This window comes from Manacus vitellinus, unplaced genomic scaffold (assembly GCF_001715985.3).
Source record: "Manacus vitellinus isolate BGI_N305 unplaced genomic scaffold, ASM171598v3 scaffold_9_pilon, whole genome shotgun sequence".
NCBI lineage: Eukaryota > Metazoa > Chordata > Aves > Passeriformes > Pipridae > Manacus > Manacus vitellinus.
The window spans coordinates 13557018-13574342 of NW_021940917.1; the positions used below are offsets into that span (position 1 = coordinate 13557018).

Consider the following 17325-nt stretch of genomic DNA (forward strand, 5'->3'; position numbering starts at 1 on the left):
AAGACTGTGCACTTGCTTACCATGGGAAAGTGAAAAGCCAGCCCTTCTAACAGTCATTGTCACAGGCAGTCAAAGGTAAACATCATGTGTCAGCACTGTTAACCTGCACAAGCTGTTTGCCTTCTGTGAAAACGTACCTCAGTTTCAATAATTATTTCATATTTCTTTTCCAGAAATATATAGCCCTTCAGATTTGAGGGAGGGGAAGGGGGAATCATTTCTTCTTTCCCACAAGCCCTTCAAGAATGGTACCAAGTCACTGCCCACTGAGCTGCAGGTGCTGCACACTGGGACTGACTGAGATAAAGATTACAGGGATGAAAAGCACATAGGACAATAGAAATCAAAGTATAACCCTTATATGCAGTGGCAATAAGAAAAGGACATATCTTTTAAGTACTGTTGCTTTGCAAACACAGAGGAGTTTATTCTGAAGAAAGAATGAAGATAACTCTTACATTATATTAACTGCAAAAGAAAATCTAGAAAAGTTTCATATACTAGAACAGGCACTGCCACACACTAACTTATTGCCTGATTTTACTACCTATGATGTCTTTAATGCAGTTGACTGAAAATGCAAACCAGTGCCTAATAGTAACCATAGAAACAATATCTTGTGTTATTCAGTTTTTAAGAAAAACACCATGAGCAATGCCTGTAATGACAGACAGAACATGGCAAGACAGGTGGGATTACACATCATTACACTCATAACCAGCTGGAGGATATTTTTAATAGCTTGAACACTGCACACTTGTAACTGACTGTAACTCTGGCAACCAAGACACAAATTAGAGGACATTTAATCATAGAGGAAAGCAGACAAAACAGCTTCTACAAGCAATTACGGATTAATTACACAATTGTGATTTCTTTTGCTCATCAATTTGAGTGATTATGAGAAGAAAAAAAGTCCCATTATTGGTTGATCTGCATGCCAGAAAGGAGCTGCTAGCTCTCTCTCAATACCTTTTTAATAACAGCCTCACTTGAGATGGAGATTTTTCTTTATCTTTAACACCAGCATGCAGGTGCTACCACAGCACTAAGCAAGGGTGTAAAAGGTACAGAAGTTCTGAAGAAGTTTTGAAAAGACTTTTAGCATGAGATATTTCCACTATCTCAAAATTTCACTGAACTCAATTTCACTCAAAATTTCACTGAACACTGCAAACTAAGAATACTAAATAACAATGACATGGCTTCCAAAAACTGCTTTGGTGCTCTCTCTTTGCAGAGGAAAAACCCCACATCAAAGCAAACAAAATTCTGTGCCTACAAGTTCCTGGCTAACTTAATTCCTCCTGTCCTAGCTCTGCCTCAAGCAATATTGATTTGTAGATAACTGTAGCATTTAAGATTATCAGCTGTAGTGTAAATTGGAAGTAATGCAACACCACAGAGCTGATCTTCACACCTGGTTTCCCCAGGATTACCTGCTATTAAATTTCCCTGGTTCTTCTTCTCTAGCATGATGGAAGTCCAAGCTCAACTCTGCATCAATGCCAAGACCACAGTAATTGTTCATCTGTACAATCTGATAAAAAAGAAAAAAAAGGTTTTATTTCCTGCTTACATTCATAAATGAAGAAGTTCCAAAGTTTTTCAACAAAAGCAAGCTTTGCAGATGATCCTTCCAAGTTACTTGCATCTTGCTAGATTCTGGAAAACATTTTCCAGAAACACTGCACTAAAAATAAAGCTGTAGGAAAAACTGCTGATATGCAGTCATTATTTCCAAAGTATCAGAAACTTCAAAGTTTAATCTTAATCAAAAGTGACAGGCATAATAAGGCAGAAATAAAAACTAATGCAGAAATAAAACCAATCAACCTCTCAAAGCAATTCTTCACAAAGAACTGGACAATAACTTCACAAATTGCTGGACACTAATGCCACTATTATTTTTGGCATCAACCATGGATTTGTCATTACATTGCTAGAAGATGCTCTTCCTTACTTTGGAAGGTGACCAACTTACATCAGAGTGTAGAACTTGACTTCACCTACTCAGCTGTGTTTTATATAGCTCCCTATATGCCAGTCTCCAGTTTCTACAGATTTCTACCATTTCTACCATTAATTCTTCCTTTGCATGCCATAGCTTTTTTATCCTAGTCCTTGACTCTCCCACCCTTCACCTTTAAAAAGCAGATTAGGCACCCAGGGAAAAATCAACCCCCATCTCCACCAAGTGAAAAATAGCTGGAACCTGAGTAACTTAAATCCTCCAACTGACTCATAATGCCTAGGATTTTCCAGTGACCAGACTAAAGGCTTAGATAATTGCTACCATCGTTACAATTTCCTCCTTTTTTTGTCACTCCCTTGTCCAATTTCTTCTTTTTGTCTGAAGACAGACAGAACCAGGATTCACATACAGCTCTGAAAGTCAACATCTACAACCAACATTTTTATTTTCCTCAATAGAAACAAGTTAATATGAACCAAGGAACAGTGACTTTCATTCAAAAAAGTGCAAATAATGGATGCCACATATACAGACATGCAGTGGCAGTAAGATGGCAGAAAGATTTACTTCCTGTATATGCTAGGAACAACTAGTAATTTCTTAAATTGTGAAAGGAAAGATGAGAGTACCTTTTGAGGAGGGGGGTCTTTTTGGGTTGACACTCCAGTTTTACAAGTGTTCTGGAAAGTGTTTGGCATTTTTTCCAAACCTTTCTCTTATTTGAGAAATAATTTTCTCTCCAGCTGAAGCAGACAGGTATGCCACTGCCATGTGAATCTTTTCATTAATCCTCTATCAGATGCTTTTTGCCAAACAGCTATGAAGCAGTCAACCAGTCCTGCCCAGACTGAAACACTAGATCCAGATGTTGCTGTATTCACTAAGAAACAGCTCAGTGAGGCCCAAGCGCGAAGCCAAGTGAGCAAAAAATTAAACTATGTTAATATCCATCATCCTTGTGGTTTTTGATAGAACAACAGTTCCTAAGAATCAAACCCAAGTGGTACTCAGCTCACCTTTGGAGGCTCAGGTTCTCCAATGCCATTCTCTGCACCTTCAGCCGGCTCTTCCGCATCCAAAAGGATAGTCCAGCGGTCCATAAGAACATCATCTGCCTCATCCACAGAAACCAAAATGGAGTATGGGTCCTCCCCACTGTAGCCAGCTCCCCAACGCAAGACCCTCCCCAGGTCATTACCTGGGCAACAACAAAGAATGCCAAATTAAGACTGTACTTCACAATTAGAGCATCAGCCCTGTTCTACAAACCACATCGCATTAAGGTGCTCCAAACAAGTCATAGTCAGTTTGGAACAAAAAGTCAACAAGCAGAAAAAAATATCTAACTTTTGTTGTGATTGCATGTGTGCTTACCATTACATACAGACACATCCTCATCTGGAATGTTTTCACACACACAAAAAAATGGAAAAACCTGTTACTGAGTTAAGATGTCAGGGAGCAACTGAGTTCACTGGTTTGGAGAAATGGCTGATGGTTGTCAGGAGGAGAATATCTTGCTGTCTTCAACTCCTGCCCACTCTCATATACCCAATACACTTTTTCTGCTTGCTTTTCCTTCAGAAAGCATGGCTGATATTTCCTTGAAAAGCTGATACTGCAATTTACCCTCCAGCACCAGCCAGCACCGATCACAGCATCTCTGCTGCAGAACTGAGTTCTTCGTCAGAAAGAAAAATAAAGATAAAGCTTCTGGAGGACTTCTGCCCTTGGAAGAGGAATGGTTCTTGCTGTGATTCTCACCTGTTCCTAAAGGTAAGATGGCAACGGAGGGCTCTGAGCACACCAGCTTGTGCCTGATTTCCTCGAGTGCACCAAGGACCCAGCCAACGGTGCCATCCCCTCCGCACACCAGCACTCGGAAGGAGGGGACTTTGGAGAACGTGTGAAACCTTCATTGTAGAACAAAGCACATGGGAAAACGAATGTTACAATGTAATACAGGAACTGCGAAGTCTCCTAACATGCTATTTAAGATAACACGGTATTATTGGAATTCTGCCCCACGCCCCACTTTACCATCTGTTTCAGGATCAACTTCAACAAAGTGAGTGGAAAAATAGGGCATTTTGGATACAGCTGTATTTAAAAAAAAAAAAAGAAAACCCCACATTCCTCTAAGATTCTTCACTCCTCTTCAAGAGTTAAATGGTTAATCACTTCCATTTTCAAAGGCACAGAGATCTAACTAGTCATCATTTCAGTGTGAACATCTATAACTCTTTAAATCCTAGAGGAGACGTTGATTAGTGGTGGTGTTTTTTTACTCGGTCATAGGAATCACAGTACATTTTCTTCTTCACAGTACTGTTTTCCTGGTGACTCTTACCTTTTGTGGTTTTTCATCCCACATACAAAGATATGCAAAGGAATTTTTATTTCCCATTGCGCAAGTAGGAGCATTTTGCTGTAAAGCTACAGAAAGATTCCAAGGCCAAAACCAAATGAACTAATTACTGAAATTGAAGCTTGAACTGCTTTAGAAAGACAACAGAATTATACAGTTCTGAAAGAAAAATTAGTTTGGGTAATTTGTTTATCTTGCCTCCTGCATAAGCTGCATTTCTTCCAACAAAGCTTTTGTTCTGAAGATCTTGTCCTGACAGTTTTTTATTAAAGCAGTGCTGAAGAAATGAGGAACAGGCTACAAGCATCACTTTCAGTTTTATGAAGCTGGTAACAAAGTGTGGTTGATTAAATCAAGTCACCAGTTCCTGCCGCCCTACAAGCACATTATGTCCTGTTCCTTGTAGAAATGTTGCAGCTGTGATCAGCCAGGCTCTGTTAATTCTGTAATTGTGGCCAAGTTTCAAGAGTCAAGACAGAAAATTTTATTACACTTTCCTAGTAGTTCCCATGAAACATCAGAAGAAACAAAAGCAAAAAATCAGCTTTTGTCAAGAAATGTGCCACTTCTCTGTCCATTGCCATTCAAATGTAAGATATTTTTAATATTTATTAAAGATGTGCTATTGTAAAGGGCATTTGACGTTCCCAGGACCAGACTCTGCTAGACTTGACAGAAATCTATATATCAGGAACTACTCTATTCTCTTTTCTTTAGAGAACCTCAAAGTTTAAATCTGGTCTCACAATAAGAACCAATCAGAAGGGAGTGATCCACTGCCCTGGCGTTCAGGCATAGAACAGAAGCAGTTTAGACCTTCAAAATAAGTAAATCTAATACATCCTTTAAAAAAACATAACAATGTAAAAAATTTTTTTTAAAAATATGATGACTTACCCAGGAAGTGGGCCCCCATTGGTAAGTTCAAAGACCTGATGTGGGTTTAGCAGCTTTCTAAAACTGTACAGCAGATCTCGACCTTTCAGCCCACCGCTTTTTGGATTCACAAATACAAGAAGTGGGCAGCAATTCTGTGGTATCTTGGAAGCCTGAAAGAAAACAAGAAGAAAAGGATAAGCCAAACCCATGAATAGGAAGAAAAAAAAATTACTACTGCATCTCAGAAATATTACCTGATGCTTCCTTGATGCTTAGTAAAAAAAAAAATCCAGATTCTATAAATAAAAAGAGTCAATGTCCAGAAATGGACAGGTTAACTGCTGTTCTTGATGCTCTGGGAACTGAAGTCTCCTTAAACCCACTCCAACTACACAGTGGAGCCAACATGAAACAAAGTCATTGCAAACAGCCCTTTTTACACATTTTCAGTAAATAGTCTATGCCAAAGAACAGTGTAAGGGATAAGAGTCATGTACAATTCAAACAGAGAAAGGAGAAAGCCTTTCAATAGAAAAAGAAAAGACAGAACTTCTCCCCAAACCAGCTGAAATTTTTTTCTTTAGTTTGGTGGTTGTCTTAGAATACATGTTAATTTACAAGGCCAAAACATTTCAAAATGAGGATGTTTGGGCAGACACTGGCATGCCTCTCCCTGTAAAATAAGAGGCTGAAAGCTTCTTTAAAAAATACATAATTAAAGCTTTTGTATCAGGAGGGTTTAATCAAGAGTGCCAGTATCTTACACTCTACTGAAGCTGCTGCTGAAAGGGCTCTCAAAGCATGGCCATGCTGCAGGGGAGTCTGGTACCCATCCACAAACCACTGCAAAGGAAGCCACTGGACATGGCAGAGGTGGGATTTCCTGGGGCACTCCAAGGACTGCACAGGAACTGCACTTGCAACTTCGCTGGATGTCAAAACTTCCAGCCAATAGAAGCACCCCCTTGGGGCTGGTTTTCAGCCAGCCAGTCTGCCCACAAGTCATTCTGTAAAACGACCTGTAAATAGTTCTAGAAAGATCAGAAGACTCCGGCACACTGTTCATCTGTCCTGCCACGGGGCTGGGGGCAGGTACGTGCCAGAAAAGTTCACTGGACCTTTCAACAAGTGCTCTTCAAAACAGAAACGTTTGCCACAGTCCCTAAGTTGTGATAATTTGTATTTACACATTGGACAGGATTCAGAGAACAGCGATTTGTCACGCAGCTGACCAGATGGATTCAGGGAACAGAACAACAGTGCTAAATATAAGTCAATTTAGACAGGAATGATTCAGGGGGCGGTGAGGCAGCAGCATGACCGCAGCATGCAAGCATGTGGAGAGATACCAACAGCTACAGAGAGGAGGAGACAGCACCCAGAGAGCCTGTTGACTGCTGTCTGTGAGCAACCAACAGAGAGCATGATCTGAGGTGAACAATGGAGAAATCAGGACAAATTCATGAGTTAAGTTTATGGGGATGCAAAATGGGGTCTGACACTGAGCTACCCCAGACCATCATCTGCCTGTGAGCTGATATAGACACTTAAAAACGAATGTTTGTTTGGGGCTTCACAGTACTTGAGAGATTTCCTCTAATCTTCCTTTCTTAAAATAGCTGGCTGCTAATCCTCTGCAAGTCACACCCTGCCAGATGTGTCAAGATACCCACAAACACATAAAAATCCCTCTCCTCTAACACTGCCTGCAATGCTCTCTGTTATCCAGTGTGAATTGTCCCTTGAAAAAGAGAAAACACACTGGGAAGAGGAACACTAAGCAAGTAAGAAGGCTGGTGGAGCAGGCACACACTTCTCTTACCCCTTCGTTCCCTATCCTTTAGATTTTACTGGAGACATTCACTTTGAAAAGACATCTGTTCTCTTGAAAAGTAAATTAGCCAAACAAGGCCTATTTTGGGGGACAAAGAGCCAAAAGATCCTCACAATTTTGTTTTACTGGAAAGGTTCCACTGCTGGCAAAACAAGCAGGTTGGTGAGACAGAGGCTGGAAAGCTGTGCACACAGCTTTCTCCAAAGGAACCACCTTCATGCTGAACTGTGACAACTGAGGTCAAAACACCTCTTGCCTCTATATTCAGATATTATTGGAAAGGGAGAAGCAATTACTCAAAGCATGTCCAACACATAAGAAGGGTAATACAGTCATTTCTGTTAAGCACATGAAAAGGATTACTTGTAGACAGCAAAAGAAGTCTGTGGAAAACAATGCATGCCGCTGTCACAAAAAGGAAGGACTTCTTGAGTATTAAGGTTAACAGCTCAAGGATCTACACAACCCAAAGAGACAAGTGGATTTCCTCCCCTTGAGCCATTCCAGGCATTAATGAAAGAGTAAGCAGAGTTCTGGTTTTTCCAGAAATAAAGGCTATCTTGTTACTCCACCAGTTCCTGCACCACCATCCGCCATATCCTGCCTAGTCCTTTGACAATCACAGAATCGTCAAGACTGGAAGAGACCTTTAAGATCATCCAGTCCAAGTGTCAGCCTGGCACTGCCACTGTGATCCCTAAACCACTAAATATTGTATCACCCAGCACTAGAACACCTCCAGGGACAGTGACTCTACCACATCCCTGGGCAACCTATTCCAATGCCTGACCACCCTGACAATGAAAATGTTTCTAATTTCTAATCTGAATCTCCCCTGTCTCAGTTTAAGGCCATTTCCTCTTGTCCTTTCCCTGCAGGCACGGCAGAAGAGACCGGACCCCACCTGGCTATAATCTCCTTTCAGGTGCTTGTAGAGAGGGATGAAGTCCCCCCTGAGCCTCCTTTCTTGAAACTAAACAAACCCAGCTCCCTCAGCCATTCCTGGGCGCTTCACGAGCCTTGTTGCTGTTCACTGGACACGCTCCAGTATCTCCCTGCCCTTTTTTAAGTGAGGGGCCCAGAACTGAACACAGTAGTCGAGGTATGGCCTCACCAGTGCTGGGTACAGGGGGAGATCACTTCCCTAGTCCTGTTAGCCACACTGTTCTCAACACAGGCCAGGACACCATTGCCCTTCTCAGCCACCTGGGCACACTGATGGCTCATGCTCAGTTGTCTGCTGACAGCATCCCCTTTTGTGATGAGCCACTTCCTAGCCACTCTGCTCCCAGCCTGTAGAACTGCGTGGGGTTAAATCCCACAAGCAACAAAAGGCAGAGCAGCTCTGAAAGGAAACATCATGTCCCATGGGGTAACAGAGCAAACCGTTCCCTTCCTGCACTCTTTGTCCGGCTTCTACTCTGCCCTGCCTTCCCTCCTGACCATACCCCATTTCTTCCTCTTCAGAGCTTTTTTTACTACCTAAATATCATCTCCAGCCATTTCAATTTTCTGAACAATAACGGCAACCTGAAACCTCAGGCTTGGTCTAATGCCTGGAAACTCGCAGGCTTTGAAAAATGGGGGTTAAAGAGATAATAAAAAGAAAAAATACTAAGTTCTGCAGCTCAAAGTAAATAAAAACTTTTCCAAAAAAGAATGAGAGAAAAGAAAACAGCCCAACAATGAAGTCCAACAATTGCCTTACTTGAATGTGACAGGAATATTTGATTATCTTCTGGTTTTAAGGAAATCAGTTTCTAAAAGTATTGGTTTGGGACATATAGAAGTGACATGTTGAATATGTGTTCTATATTACTTACTTTTCCAGGCAAGTTCTAATGCTCTAGGTTTAAAACCAAGTAACTAAAATAATTCAAATGGAACTTCAGGGAATTGCAATGATTTTTGAGACATGGTGAACTCTAAAGTATTCAAAAGCACAGCTGTGTTTAGTAAAGTCATCTGAGATCTTTCCCAAGTAAATATGAAGTATTGCAATTATGTATTACAGTTTCTACAAAACTGCCATCTAAACTTCCCATCAAGTGCCAATATTGTACCCCCCCCAAAAAAAAAGAAGTTAAACACCCTGAATACTACTAAGACTCACAAGCAGCTGCAGAGAATGCCTGGAGCTAAAAAAATATCTGTATGTAGTGTATACTGAGCAGTCCTACCACTCAAAACTACTCTCATTCAAGTATCTTCTGATGTAAATTCCTAACTATACTCATTTAGTACTAGATGCACCTATGCAGAATAAAAAAGTGTTCTAGAAAGTGCTTGCTTCCTATCATGACTCTTCATTAAGCTTAAAGGAGTAATAAACACTGCTAAATCCCTAGATAAAGGCCAGCTTCTAAGAAAACAATTATCTTCTGGTGGGGGTTAAAAACTCTACAGTGGTTTGTACAGCAAAGCAGGGCTGCTGTAGAGCTTTCTCAAAAGTACACTCTCTGTTACAATTACAGATGGTCACAAGGGTAGCACCTTTATGCTGCAGAATCTTTTTAAAACCCTTAGTAAAGCCTCACTGGGGACATACAAATGAGTTTGTTACAGGGCAGAAGACAGTGTGTGACTCACAGCCTGAGGACTCCCTTCCCCCTTTAGCGCTGGCTTCAGTGCTCTGCTTGAGGAGTGAAATCTGCAGAGGGGTTTTGTGTTGGCTGGTGTTCAGGAAGGAATTTATTGCTCGTTTCTTAGAGACAGTCTGTGTGATTTAGACACTCTGACAGTCACCCTGAATTGCTTAATTTGTCAGGATTAGCACAACACGGCTTCAGGTTGGGGCAAGATGTTTATCATCTGCACTAATCCCCTTTCTGTTGAGTGTACTGTGTAATCACATCTCACAACAAAGCAGAACAAGGCGTTCTGAGCCACAGGCCTACCAGCATGACAACCGTGGCACATCTTCCAGTGTGGTGGGCTGTCTCCAGGAACTGCAGATATCTCTAAGTGCCAAGTAAAATTCAACATCTGCAAGTGGGATGCCAGCAGCACATCCCATTTGAAAGGACTCATGATGGCCCAAGCACAAACTGCCTCCACCCTGGCCAGAAAGGTCTCATTATCTCATGAGGAATTATGTGCAAGGTGTCTCTATGCATCTGGAGCAGCAGCTGGGTCAACTCCCAAGCTTTTTCTTTACTTTTTTGGCATATTGCAGAAATGGAAGAATCATAGAATCATTAAAGATGGAAAAGACCTGCAAGACCATCCAACCTTTGGTCACCACTTTGTCAATTAGACCATGGTACTAAGTGCCATGTCCAGTCATTTCTTGAACACCTGCAGGGATGGTGACTGCACCACTTCCCTGGGCAACCCACTCCTGTGCTTGACAGCCCTTTCATTGAACGGTGAAAAGGGTGACAGCCTTTCAAAGGGGTGAAAAGTAATCTTCCATGGTGTTTTGGCAAAAAGGCTCATTAAACTATCATGCTTTTAAGTTGTAAGTATTTGTGTGAGGAATTAGTGGAACGAATAAAATGGAATTTTCATCTATTTAGGAATCTCCCACATCTTTTTCTATTACTCTTAAGGAACCTAAACATAAGAGGGTACTCCACTAGTAAAAGGCATTAGTGATAAAGGCACAAAAACATGTGCTGGTATTGGCCTCATACAACTCTCTGTTGACTTTCTTTCTTGCCAGTGCTGCAAAAGAAGTTCTAGTCAATTAACTCTGAATTCAAAGATTAAGCCCTGCAAGGTCTGTCATCTTGGCATGATACCAAAGAATGAAACCAGACTGTCCCTGCAGTTCCTCACACAGAGCAGCTAAATAGCTTTGTAAAATACTGTATTTTTTTCACACTCCAATTAAGAGAGTATTTTCATTTATTTGAATATTGTGAAATGAAAAAGTGTTTGATTAAATTCTTAAGGGTCTGAAACAGCAGAACAGATCAACACATCTGATAGCACTAACTGCTTGACTTTCTAATAAGCAGTTGGTACAAACTGATTCTGCATTCAAACTTTGCAGTAATGGTAATGTGAGGGTGAATTGCTTCTGGTAGACCAGATTATGCCAGCCTAGAACTGTGCCTCCTCCTTAGAAGGTATTTCAGACACAGAGTAAGTAAATCTCACCTCAGAAAAATGAACTAGCAGCTTGCTAACCACCAATTTACTTCAGTACTTCTATCAACTTTTAAAAAGGGCCGTTTTATTGTTGGTGGTTGTTTTTTTTTTCAAATGTAAATTGCAGTTTGCAAAAATCATTAGCCCTTCATTCCCAGTTTCTTTGTATTTCACTCACAAAAGGAATGTCAAACACAGTGTAAATTTAGTATTGTGCTCAGTTCCTGTGTATTTCCTGGTACTGTATTTAAATGATCACATCTATAAACAAAGGCTAATAGTATCACAGGATAGAAAATAGTCCAGGTTGGAAAGTACCTCAGGAGGTCATCTAGTTCAGTTGCTACCCAAAGCAGAGTCATCAATCACTCATTAGCTTACCCTGAGTAACTAGTGAATGGCATAAGCTGGGTGGCCAATTCATATAAAAACAACACTTCAAGTATCATTTAGGCTAACTCTTGTCTTATTTCAGTGAGATGACCAAATATAAACAATACATGCTGAAATGGAAGTAGAATGTCTGTGCCCATGTACAGTCCCTCTCTCCTTCTTACACATTCGAAATTAATCCCTAGCCGTCCCCTGGAGTTTCTAAAAATATCTTGCACCAGATAACAGTTAATATTATCCACATTTTCCTGACATCAAGAAGTTCACTTCAAACACATCCAGTCTCAGAAAAACAGACACATGTAATCAACAGAGTGGAGTATATTCAACTTCACACACCAGACACCAAACATAGGCTCATGATGCATTTGCCTGAAAAACACCAAAAACAAGTATCCAAAAGCAATTCCATCTTCATAATGCCTTCTGTTTCTCATAACAGGCACTGTGAAACCTAGTTTGGACGAGGTGGGGCCTTGGTTTCTAAGGATTTCATAAAACATAACTCCTGTGTATGCGTAAGAACAAGGAGGGGGGACAGCTTTTAATCTTGCCAGTTGCATCTAAGCACTACCCCTAGTATCTGCTCATACAAAAAAATAAATTTGCCTTCAGAAAACTTTGACAAGTGTAGCACTCATTTCTAAATGGTAAAAGCAGGTATGTAAGCAAGCAACTATGGCTACTAAACTCGAGACCCTCCCATCTAAAGCTGTTTCATAATTCCCATTAATTATGTAATTTTTAAAAGCTTTTGACATTCTGTGAAGTTCCAAGAAGTCAAACCAAGACTCTCACTTCACTTGGCATAATGCAACTCCAGAAAGATAGTGAATTGCAAGATACAGAACAGCTGAGCAGAAACTAACTATGGCAACACTCTCTTTTGGACAGAACCTACATCATATCCTGGCTAAAAATATCACTTCACTCAGTTAATAATTTCTCTCTTTTCACCTTGACTCTACTTTCTTAACATGAAGCCTATTATCAAACCAACTGATTCATATAAAAGTGATTTGTAACCATAAAAATTAATAAATCAGAATCAAACCTGAATTTATCAAAGACTCTTCCACTAAGTTTTTCGAAAGACTATGTTCTTCTGAAATCCACAAAGTCTGAACAAGGTCAGACTCCCTCTGCTACAGAATGGGGAAACAAAGATACTGTAAATGTGAAGATAAGCAATAGTACTTTACCTCATGGTTAGTGAGGAAACACATTTAGTCCCCCAAATAAAATTGTTGTAGACATTTTCAGACATGCCAGCTAAAACTAAAACACCACCAACTTTTTCATCATTGAAAGAAATAAAAAGGGGAAAAAAATTGTTTTTCTCCCCTTTATAGTTGCATAGTTAGGCAGTTGTATATTGATAATTCAACAGTAAAAGGACAAGTGATTTAAATCACAAAAGTATATCATTATGTCAAGTACAGGCTCTGAAGGATTTTTTTTTCATCACACTACTTAGAGAAAATCACTTATGGCCTCTTTAAATAAAAAGTATTTTCATTTAGTTCCAGCAGAAAGACTTTTAGGGCAGTTGTTCAAACCCATCTCTTACCATAACTTCAGGAATCACCACAGCATTCAGAGGCTTGTCATTGATAACAGTATCTTTAACTAGCATATATATTCTTTCAGCTTCAGAAAAACATGAAATTTGGAGTACAACAGCACCTGTAAAGAGGCATCAGAACTATTTTTTATATTTTCTATTATTATCGGAAATAGGTCTCATACATCACAGCAAAAGTTCACTCAGTTTACTCAGAACATTATTCAGCAAAAGTTACTCCACGGTTGTTTGTTATCAGTGAATTGGGCTGTTCTGTTTCCAAAGCTTCCTTCAAAAGCCCAAAACACACCTCAGATTTTTGTTAAAGCAAAGTAGTTTGAAGACAAGCAAGAACTGCAGCACAGAACTGATGCACATTTAAAGACTTCCTTTGAGCTTCAGAGGCAGGCAGTATTTCCATACTCTTTATCACAACTAATATGCTTTTCTCATCATGTACAAGTGACAAAGGTATCAGGTTTCATTCTGTATCTCATTATTAAAAATCCATTAGTTCCATTCATTAACAGTATCTCTGTAAGAATTACTGCAAGGAAAGATTTGGTTTGAGAATCAGTTTTAGATCTTTATTTTGGCTTAGGTCCTGTACAAGGAAATTGGGGAAGAAGGGAAGACAAAAGAGAAAGATAAAATGAAATAAAAATAAAATAAAGTACTGTTAAGTTAGTTTAAAGTGAGAGACTTAATGAGGAAGAAAATGGGGCAGGATAAGATCAAAGTGCATAACAGGCAGCATATGAGATGTAAACTGGTCACATAACCTGGGTGCAATGAAAAGGGAGAGTCAGGAAGTTATAAAAAACACAAAAATACAAACTAAAGGAAGTGACAATAAAAAATCACATACAAACAGAAACATCTAAAAAACTCATGCATGTAAATTTGGTTCAATGAAGCTGTGACGTGAGAAGAGCATCGCAAATCCAATTTTTCTCCACTAAGAAATATTAAAAGGAGAAGGCACATCTGAAAGCTTTATAGTTTTCCTTATGAAAAGTATTAATTAGCCACGTGGAGACAGCAAATACACAAAGGAAGCACACAACAGTCTTCAAAACCATGATATGGAAAGATCCATTTAGCAGACATGTGAAATTTAAGCCTGCCAAAGGATGTGAAACATCTCAAATATAGATGCCTAAACACACAAAAGAGAAAATTCCACACTTCTGAGTTTTACCAAATGCAGATCTCCATCTGACCACTGCACTAAAGCTGCCCTGAGCCACTGCTGCTCCAGCTCTCAGAAGCCACACGGCTTCTCCGACCTTGCTGAAATAAAATTCGTACAGCAAAAGCTCAAAGGATGAACAGAGATGAACGTATTTATCTTCTACAACTTCCAGCTAGCTATTAACACTCTGCTAGGAAACAGTGACTGTGAAACAATCCCATTGAGTCCAAAAGCACTACCAAACTTCAGTATTTTAGAAGTCAAAATAAAGAGGGAGCACCTGAAGGGTTTTCATCAGTTCTGTGGTGTTAGATTGTTCAGCTGAAGTGCAACTTCAAACCTCATTTTTATGATGAAATATTACTACCTTCTGGTACACAAGGCATGAAGCCAACCTTTTAACTTTTTTTTTAATGAGGTAACACTAATCCACTGCTCTTCATAAATACAATGTGTTACATTCTACCTGAAGGGTTTTTTTGGTTATGCAGTAGAACTAACATACTCTGAGCTTCAAACCTCTAGTATTAGGCTGCAGTTTTGAAAACAGACATAGTTTGTAAGAGTAAAAATCTTAATGCTTACCTTGTGCTTGATAAACATGACTCACAGATACTACATTTGCTGCAAAGGGTAAAAATATAAACACATAAAACCTTGGGTACATTTAGAGTAAATATTTAAAGTATTTTTAAAAGTTACATAAATACAATATAAATAAATACTAAAAGTTATACAAATATAGGGAGAACCTCCAGCTCACATTTTCCCTCTCCTAAGTTTACTTTGCAAGTAAGAAAAGCTAAACTGATTTTCACAAAAGGTGACTATGAATTCTTTCTAGCATTTTAAGTTTAATTCCTCTTGAAGTTACATAAAAGATTGGGAAAAACGCTTCATTTCCCGAAACAAAAACCATGATGCATTCCTGACACTGTTTATAGAAAGCTTTGGTTGAAGGACTATTACGAAAAATCAATTACACTTCTTTGAAAAAGAAAAATAAATTCTTTTCCCTGATTCCATATATGTGTGCATATATGTGCTTGCCCATATATGTGTACAAACACTGCTCACACTCCTCCATGACCAGACACAAAGTCCAAGAATAATGTGGAGAACAACCCACACAAAAAGTGTCAGAGGTTAATAAAGGAAAGGGACATTCATGTACAGGGAATTAAACTGCACTGGCATAATCTGAATGGTTTAAGGTACGTACAGTTCTTCAAAAGAGTGAAAAGCTTTTCACTCAGAAAAAAAAAAGCCTCCATGAGAGTACAAGGCAGAATAATTTTTTAAATAAGGTCAGAAAAAATCTAAAAAAAAAATAAATAAAAAGGAGCAATAGATGCTACATTTTGTTCTGTACAAGTTGAAGTATGTAAAAATGCACCTGTTTACTTACTTTTGATAGCTAATTCTTCCTTGAGAATATTTGTGTATTCTTCAGCAGAAAGCTGAGGTGGAAGGCCACCAACAAATAAATTTACTTGCACAACGGATTTACTGTTTTCCACAATGTAAAATCTTGTTTGATTCATCTGACGTATTGAAGTCTACCAAAATAAAGGAAAATAAATGACGTGACATTTGGCAAAAAGACACCGTGAAACAAAATCCAAAACAGTTCTGCACTTAGCAATCACATCCTCTATGCCTAAAGAATATCACAAACAGAAGCAAACCTCAAGATCTTAGCTTCTCTACAGCTTGGGGGGTAAATGGACACTCACTTTTTCTGTAAGAAAGGGGACTCTCTATAAAATAAAAGGATCGTGGTTGTGGTTTTTTTTTTTTTTTTTCAGATTTACCTTTCGTATGTCCTTGAATCTGTTAAGAATCAGTTCCTGATTGTCCAAAACCATGCGCTGAACTGGAGACAGCAAGAACATTGATGATGTTAGAAAGGAATGTAAATTATTATCAGGCTCAATTAAACACACAAAAAAAAAGAAAGAAAGAAAGAAAGAAAAAAATTAGGGAAAAAGTACAGCTCTGCATATAACTAACTTCAACAAAAAAGACCACGGTGACCTGAACTACTCATTATTCAACAGAAAAAACACTTAGATGCTTGGAACAGTCTGAGCTTTTTCTCAGTTCCTAAACACCACCCTCCTTTAAAGAAAGGCAGAAACAGCCTGGACCTACTCAAAATACAAGCAGTACTTTAATTAACAGTCTAAACTCCTTGACAGAAGATCTTAAAACTATATTCACTAACAGCTACATTAATAACCTACTCCTGTGTTTTATCAAAATACTAAAAGAATTCTAACAACTTCCAGTCAAAGTAAGTTTGCAAATGATACTTTAAAATCGAGCACCAGAAACCAACCAAGGTTAAGGCATTCACAAGGCTACAATAACCTTACAAAACAACTGCCTGATAATGCTCACACATAAAGAAAAGTATCGAGCCAGTTCTTGAACTACAAAGCTATGGTCAGAGATCAGACTACTTCAATGGCTTTATTTATCTCTCTGTACAACCTTAGGAATACTGAAGCACAAAGGGATGTAAACTTGGAGAACACCAGCACAGCTCCTGCAGGATCACAGAACACTTGAGCAATGCCAGGACTGCAGATTTCTGTACTTCCTAACACACACACATATTATTTGGACTATCTATGGACTATCTTAGGACTCAAACTTACTCTTGTTTGGGGGTTGTGTCAGGGGAAAGAAGAGAGACGGAGGGAGTCATTTGAACTTTAGAATTAATCTTTAATAAATAACTGCAATTATGTCAGCTCCCCAAAACAGGACAAAGTGTCAACACGCACCAGAAACCACAAGTAAATTTTTATGTGAGAACAGAGAAGGGAACCTTATTCTCAGAGGACACACAAAACTGAGGAGCACCAGCATCACTTCTGATGAAGTATTTCAACATCATTATGAAGCTTAATTTGTGTCTTTTTTTTGTAAAAAATGAACTGCAACTGCGTTGGAATGGGAAAAAAACCCCTTGAAGATCAGTTACAGATGTGCCTTTGACCAATGCTACTCCACT

At 39.2% G+C, this 17325-nt stretch overlaps 1 protein-coding gene across 1 annotated transcript in view; it reads right to left on the bottom strand.

The window, feature by feature from the left end:
* DGKQ (diacylglycerol kinase theta) overlaps nucleotides 1–17325 on the bottom strand; it is a 94165-nt gene that overhangs the window by 15398 nt on the left and 61442 nt on the right. Inside the window, exons 12-19 of the mRNA XM_029965450.1 lie at nucleotides 16118–16179; nucleotides 15712–15862; nucleotides 14889–14927; nucleotides 13115–13230; nucleotides 5241–5392; nucleotides 3740–3888; nucleotides 2992–3173; nucleotides 1440–1540 (exon numbers count right to left, since the gene is read on the bottom strand). Coding sequence (XP_029821310.1) covers nucleotides 1440–1540; nucleotides 2992–3173; nucleotides 3740–3888; nucleotides 5241–5392; nucleotides 13115–13230; nucleotides 14889–14927; nucleotides 15712–15862; nucleotides 16118–16179 — 952 coding nt within the window. The remainder of the gene's footprint in view (nucleotides 1–1439; nucleotides 1541–2991; nucleotides 3174–3739; nucleotides 3889–5240; nucleotides 5393–13114; nucleotides 13231–14888; nucleotides 14928–15711; nucleotides 15863–16117; nucleotides 16180–17325) is intronic.